Source organism: Haliaeetus leucocephalus, unplaced genomic scaffold, assembly GCF_000737465.1.
Source record: "Haliaeetus leucocephalus isolate CR32 unplaced genomic scaffold, Haliaeetus_leucocephalus-4.0 Scaffold143, whole genome shotgun sequence".
Lineage (NCBI taxonomy): Eukaryota > Metazoa > Chordata > Aves > Accipitriformes > Accipitridae > Haliaeetus > Haliaeetus leucocephalus.
Window position 1 is genome coordinate 2,192,040 of NW_010972579.1, and position 7,449 is coordinate 2,199,488.

The following is a 7,449-nucleotide window of genomic DNA, read 5'->3' on the forward strand; positions in this document are numbered from 1 at the left end:
TTCACGCCCCCCCCCCCCCCCCCAGGCTACCACATGGCCACCTTTCAGCTTTGCCACACCATCAGGGGAACATACACACATCCTCTTTACAGAGCCTTCCCCTAAAGCTTGTTTTCCTGATTTACCCAGGTGCACCACAGGCAAACACAAGTAACAAAAATCAGGCCTTCATCTTATTTTATGAACAAACCCGACCTTCTATCTCTACAAGAATACTGTAGGTTTTATCTTCACAGTAATGTACTTAAAGGATCTTCAGAGAAATGGAAACAGCCAGGAAAGATAGCGCCCTCTCTCAATATTACTGTCACTAAGAAACACTGCAGGACAATTCCTTTTCTATTTAAAGGTTTTCTCCCAAACCTTTTCTACAAGGAGGTGAAAAGTCAAATGGTTTGCTTCTGTTAAGGTTCATGTGAATGGGGGCAAGATGAAGTAAAATAAAGGCAGTGCAAAGGTAGACAGAAGAAATTCCCCAAAAGAGAAGATACGATCATACCTCTCTCCCATCCCTGCCCTGTCAAAACTAAGCATAGTACTTGGCTTTGAGGAAATGGACACTGGGAACAGTTACCAGCTTTCCTGTTCCTTTCTGTACTACAAAGCTGCAGAACAAATCGACTTCACACCTAAACAATAGAGCCTACTTCTTTCACACAGGCTACATCAGAGAAAATTCCTTTTTCTCTGCCACGCCAAGCTCCAGGTCTAAACTATTTTCACGATGGCGATGCACCATGCTGAAGATACAGGTAATTCATTCTCCTGCAATGCCTTACATGGTTTCACAGACTCCTATAAACTAGCAGAGACTACAGCTCCTGAGTGCCCTAGCACTTCAGAGTAACACCGATTTCAGTGCTGTGCAAGTGTAACATAAATAAAATCCCTGTGGCAAAGGGATTTGGGACTCCCTCCCAAAGTCATTTTCTCATGAAAGAACAGGAATTACAACTGGCCGCTGGACAATTAAATAACATACCAGAAGAAGGAGGAGGGTAGGTTACAAAAAAAAAAAAATCAAAGGTAATATTGCAACATGAATGAAGGAATATATTAAATTCTTCTTGCCTCAGAGGATGTATTCCCCTCTACTCCTTACTTCTTTTTCTTTCTTTCCTGAACACAACGAGGACAAAACCTACAAGGAAAGAAGAGGCAGTAATTAGTTCCTGAAGTTAACAACACATAGCCCGAGAACTCTTTTTAGTATTTGGGAACGAGTGGATAAGGAGGGTGGTTTAAAAGCAGCCAATTCAAGTAACTGCAACAGTTTTCATGACATGCAGGAAGCCTGGGCAAATAGGAAAGGAATTGTACCAACTCAGGTGGGCAGAAGTGACAGATAGCACTGGAAGGCTTCCAGGGCTCATCAGCCCCCTCACAGCTGTAATTCACCTTACTTCATGCACCTAGAAGTTACTCCAAGTAACTTCTCCAAGTTTGTCACACAAGCTTCCTCTACAGGCAAAAGAAAAAAAAGATACATTCCTCCAATTCATTCCTTCCTCTCCCTCCAATGATTGCAGTTCACTTTCACTTAAGCCTGTTTCTTTCTAACAGGCATCTTGTTAATTAGATGAGAGCAGTCCATTAAACAGAAACCAAGTACAGAACAAGCCTATGACTCTTTCCAAGATGAGCACGTACATAAGCAAAACCTAGAGCAGTTTTCAAACTTTGCTTCCAGAAGTGAAAAAAATAAACACATCTCTCCTCAGTTTTAAGTACAGCCACAACTATGCAACAATACAGCAAACCTGAGATGTTAACATGTACACATTTACCCTCAGATCGAAACCTGCTGTTTATCATGCGATTTTGCATATGCCCAGGTCCTTGTTTTGCTCCCACCAGAAACAAAGACTCCCATGGAAGTAGACTTTAGGAAGAAGGTTCCCCTTGTACCTTCTATGTTCACACAAACACAATCCCAAACCACAGAGGATGCAAACCCTCTAATGACAACAGCAAAGCTCCTCTGCCAGGAAGGTTCACAATGGGGTTTTAATTCTTACTGCGATTCCTGTTGAGGCAAATTGTAGCCTGATAAAAATCAAAAAGCTATATGTTGTCATACTTACCATTTCCCTTTTGGTTTTGTGGTGAGGTCCACACAAGCAAAGTGGAACCATTCAATTGGGCACTGCGAAACAGAAAGGAAAAACCCACAGAGGAGATGCTTAGTGTTTCAGAAACGTTACTTTCATTTTGCATGATCTAATTGAGCAAGTACCCCCCCCCTCGGATTTCACAGTGTTGTGATGTAGCAAACACCTGAAAATAAATCATCTCAAGTGCTTACATCCTGGTTGTCACAGCCAATCATTTCTCCATAGGACACCTGGTGACACAAACAGTAGGTAGGTTCGTTGGGGTCCACTGGCATGTCTAGGACATCTGAGGGATGCACCGACAGGATGGTATCAGCAAACTCAGATCTGCGGACAAGGACAGATTGAGGGCGAAACACTTTCCAGTTGCAGGCAACACCATGTTTCCAAGATCTAAATCCCACTTGGGAAAATTAGTTTTTAACAGTATCTTCCCTAAAACACACTGACCCTAGTTTAGCGTTTAGATCACGTTATCACATATTATCCAGTGACTAAAATCATAAGGTAAGTTTGATCAAACACAAAACATGAGCTTGACTATAAAGGATTAAGAGAATGATTTATAGATGCCATGACTACATACAGAACACTTCTGCTTGTGGACAGAAGAATCCAATTTTTCCCACCCCCCAATATGTTTTAATATACATTCTTTTCTCGTTGTCAGGCATGAGCAAACCCTCTTGCTCTGACAGGAATGTATTAAGTTGACATGTCAGTAACAGTCAATGGAAACTATTTTTAGTTTTGTGCCCTTCCATTTAACCAACTGCAAATATTAGAATTAACAGAGCCCCTTTAATATAAATCATATCACAGAGAGGGGACATGCTTTTTGCCTTGCTTCACAAAACCAAATTAGATTATTCAAGACTATCTAGGACACGATTCTTTGAAATCTGCCCCCCCTGCCAAATTCTCCAAGATTCCTAGAACAACAATACAACATCAATTTTTGTCCTGAGGGGCAAGTGTTTCTTTTTACAATCAAGACCACAAGCAACTGTTAAAAATAGCCGCATGACAACAAAGCTATTTTCTCCCAGCTTGCCAACAGCAACAGAGATGCTCATCTCGTCCTTCCAGTCAGAGGGCATTCAAAGCATGCTGAGTTTCCACATGCCAACCAAGGAGTTAATTAACAAAGCTGACTTGTCCTAAGAAGGACACTAATGAAATAGAGTAAGACCAGAACACTCTAACATCGCTCACCATCCAGACACATGAGCTTGGGTAACATGAGCTTGCGGAAAATTCATGAAGTGTCAAGGCAAAGTCACCAGAGCTGTGACTGGGTATGCCTTACCCTCCTTTGAGTTTCTTTTTCTTTGGTGTATCTTCTTCAGATGTTCGCCTGCCTCGACCACGAGAGCCTCTTTTGTCTTTCTGACTTCGTCCCTCTATAAAGGAAAAAACCCCATCATTTCAACCCACTTGAATACCAGAAACATCCGCAGATGTTTTTCTTGTGATGCATCTGTTGTTTCGAAATCCTTATTTCATATGTAACTGAGTATGAATAATGATTCTGAAATACATTTTTGTGCCACAAATATGCCAAATTGGCACGTAGCATGACTGAGCACCAAACTCTTGCATTTGCAGTTTTGGCATTTAAATCACTGCAGTACAATGTTAGCCCATATTGCTCCACAAGACATAGATAGCACCATATTTGATTAGATGTGCTGTAATTTATTTTTTTTTATATCTCAGTATATTTTTAGACACTCAGACAGTTAATTTGTTACTCCATAACTAATGTAACTTTTATCTCCACATCCCTAATATTACCCCTTATTTCATAGTTCAAAGGCATGAAGCTGTGCTGCTGTAAGCCATGCTCAAATTTCACTGTAATCGTATGAGACTTCCAGTATACATTAACTGGTACAACCAGTATATAGTAACTGGTACCTTCCGTTAACTCCTAATTTTTCCTGCTGTTCTCAGCTTGATTAGTATTCAAATTCTGGTAAAAGGAGGAAAATAGGCAAATCACTTCTCCTCAAAGAGCTTAGAACTTACTCAGTAACAGATCAAGCCTGAAACTAGGATTGTTACACTCAAGAGCTGTTAACATCAGTTCAGTTTTGTCAGTTAGTTCCCCCTTGGCCAGTAAGCTGCTTACAACCAGTAACCGTGGGCCACCTCAGGAGGATCTGGCAAGCACAGACAGTGAGTTAGATCCCGGCACTAGATCTTTCTTCATCTGTTTATTGCCCACCAGAACACTGTAAATATTTCATGAGCGTTAAAAACAAGTAGAGAGGTACGCTAAGGTGTACTTCTTTTCTTCCTCCAGAAATAACAGCCTCCTTTATATTCTGGTTAGCCAGACGGTGCTGGAAAAGGCTGTCAACCATATAAAATTTACGCACTTTTCAGGCTTCGAGAGCCAGGGTTTTCGAAGTCACTGCCTTCCAGTTTATCTTTCAGATCTGCTTCAAACCGTGCCAAGTCTGCATCCAGCCGGCGGATATGCTTATCCACCTGCACAAAAGAGGAAACCACAAACTGAATAAAAAAAAAATAAAAAAATCCCCAAACGAAAACAGGAAGGTCTAATAACTTGGCCGTTATCGGCATGAACAGGAGTATACTACTTCAGAACAAGGCATAAAAGGGGTGCCAAACTGGAAAAAGGGAAATGGTACACACAAATTGAATTAAGGCAGACAGAAAAAGAAAACAGGCAAAAGCAAGAAGACGCACTCCATCTACAGACAAAGAGAAAGGAAGGAAAAGGGAGGCGGCATAAGGGAGAGTCAAAGCAACTCAGACTAATGGTTTGCAGAACAGAACAAGACAATGAGAGATATTAAAAATAATTGTTTTCTCCCTGCAATTTTCAAAATAATTCTTCAACTATTGTCCATGAAATGTGTTGAGTAGATCAGTCTATTTTTTCTGGTATTCCAATGGCATGCTATCAGAAGAAATTTAGTAATAAATACAGGCTTCTGCTGACTATCTCCAATATCAAGTCAATACACATTAAATACCTTGTACGACCCTGACTGCAATAATGTGGCTTCCAGAACAGAGATGTAGTAAAGGTATTTTAAGCCACCACCCCCAGACTGTGTCGCTGCAATACCTAGTCCTCAAATTAGTTATCTAGGACATGTTTCAACTCTTGTGAGATCACTTCCTTTTCTGCAGTGTTTGATGGCAATAAAACGTGCCGCAGATGTAGCAGAACCCAAAGCATCTCTAGAAGCTGGACAAAACACACTAAGTACAGTCAAAAGGATTCCCTTCGCTCAAGTTTTATCTAGAGAATAAAATACACAGAGATCGGAATTATTCAAGGGACAGCTAAGTGGACACAGGAGTAGGGGCAGAGGAAGAAAAAAGTGAAAACCTGCTTCTTAAGAAACAAGATTTTCCCACCAGGTGCATTGAGGAAAGTTTGGTGTCCAGTATACAACCAGAATGGTGGCGCTGACGGGTCTGCTTTTTTTTGTCACTTGGAAACCAAGGTAATGAAGCAGATTTCCTTCCGTTCCTCCACAATATAGTACTGAAGTTCACTTAAAAAATGTTGCTTGTGACTAAGACCAGTCCTAAGTAAATTACCGGGTGACAGCGGAGATGCTGGGGGAGTGGGGTAAGTTTGCTGGTATTATTACACAGCAGATGGGTACTACCGATCAAGCAATCCCCAAGTGGGTTAAATGCATTTAGCTCTTCACTAGAGGAGAAGTCTACTTGACACAAAACCTGGTGACACAAGAGGAAGCTTTCTGGGGAAGGCAACAGTAAGAAAAATAAGCTTGAGGACTTGAGGACTAATAATTTGCTTCAGTAAGATATTTAAACAAAAACATAAATACGTCAGGGCAAATGGACGCCATGGAAGTGTCTTCCACGCCCATCCGCAGGCCCATTCCAGAGTATGACCATTTTTACAAAAGTCTCGCTGGTTGTGATCCTCACCATCTCGTACGTCTGCATAGCCAGCTGGACTTTATCATCACTGTACTCTTTACATTTGCTGTAGGCACTCTGGATTTTCTTCAGGTGTTCCACTCGTTCCTCAGGTAACATGTTCTTCACCGATTCAATGTATTCTGCTGCAAGACTGTCAATTTCTGCTTTCTTATCTGAAGAGCAAAGCATATACACATGAGAAAGCTGTCTGCCAAAGCAAGTATTTTTTCCTTCTACCTCTTTATGGTATTTAGAGGACCCTTTCTGACAGTTTTTAGACTCCCCCCGACTCCTTAATGTATTTACCTTTAAAAAAAACCCACATGTTAAGTTAAAGGTATTCACTCTTCAACACTTGTGGTGTGATTCTGATTTCCCCAGTGTTTTACAGTTAATTCAGAGGAGGGGCTCACAGTTAAGATCAGAAACTGAACCCACGGGTCCACAAACTTCAACCTCTCTTCCCACAGGCAGAACACTGTATTTGCTGCACAGCCATTTACTGTTCTAATGGCTCAAACTAAAAATCACTAATGTGCAACCAGATATCAACAACCTCAGAAGAGAAAAAAAAAAAATCAGTCTTGCAAGACACACAGCAATCTACAACTCAGCTGATGTGGAAATAAATACAGGCAAGTAAGGCCATCCGAGGGACCATCGGGTACAGTGATCACCCAGCTACAAATTAACATGCAACTGCTGAAAAAACCAATCTAGTCCTGTGAGCTGTAGCCTTCACAGAAAAGAAACAAACACCGCACAGCACTTGCGTCAAGAAAAGGAAAAGCAGTGGAGGGGAGACACATTTTCTAAAGCTGAGTCTCCACAGGACACCCTTCCGGTCCTTCACGTCGAGGCTCTCGTCAGACTTCGCTTACCAAAATACCTGAACACACCTTCTGTTCTCTGATCCAACTCCCGCATCAGCTGGAAGTTCCTTTGCAGCTCGCAAGGCAGGTTTTCAATACCTGGAAGGTAAAGGCCAAGAAATACTACAGCCTGTTCTCCTCATAGCGGCCATCCCTCCTTTGACCCCAGACCAACTCAACAGACCTAGAAGCCCCACCGCTGAGCGTACACAGGCAGAGAGGCACAGAAGCAGCGTGCAGCCCCTGCCCCTGACTAGAAGCGCCCCAAGAACGAAGCCTGCGCAACGGGAGGCCCGCACCCGAACGTGCCTTTACTTTTACGTACCCTGAACCGCCTGTATACATCAGCAGAGCTCACGTGCAGCCGCGCAGGCCTTCTCGGGACTCACACTCGCCCAGCAGCCGCGTCACTCCCGCTGCTTATCGGGCAGCCGGAGAGGACCCGAGCGGCGCCGCTGCCCCGCGCAGACCCTCGAGCCCTCCGCGCCTCGGCCGGCCCCTACCACCGCCGTGCCCGGCGGGAC

General features: G+C 42.8%; 1 protein-coding gene across 5 annotated transcripts in view; it reads right to left on the reverse strand.

Moving 5' to 3' along the window:
• Window positions 1–7,449, reverse strand: part of LOC104827890 (cysteine protease ATG4B) — a 42,823-nt gene that overhangs the window by 2,324 nt on the left and 33,050 nt on the right. For 2 of the 5 annotated variants that reach the window (XM_010561207.1, XM_010561208.1), the window contains 7 exons: window positions 6,953–7,024; window positions 6,060–6,226; window positions 4,499–4,610; window positions 3,424–3,517; window positions 2,306–2,441; window positions 2,085–2,146; window positions 20–1,141 (listed from right to left, as the gene is read on the reverse strand). In XM_010561207.1, the coding sequence (XP_010559509.1) occupies window positions 1,099–1,141; window positions 2,085–2,146; window positions 2,306–2,441; window positions 3,424–3,517; window positions 4,499–4,610; window positions 6,060–6,226; window positions 6,953–7,024 (686 nt within the window). In that variant the 3' untranslated portion in view covers window positions 20–1,098. Of the gene's footprint in view, window positions 1–19; window positions 1,142–2,084; window positions 2,147–2,305; window positions 2,442–3,423; window positions 3,518–4,498; window positions 4,611–6,059; window positions 6,227–6,952; window positions 7,025–7,283; window positions 7,419–7,449 lie in introns of those variants that run through there. The other 3 variants (XM_010561210.1, XM_010561211.1, XM_010561206.1) reach the window with 3 other exon arrangements.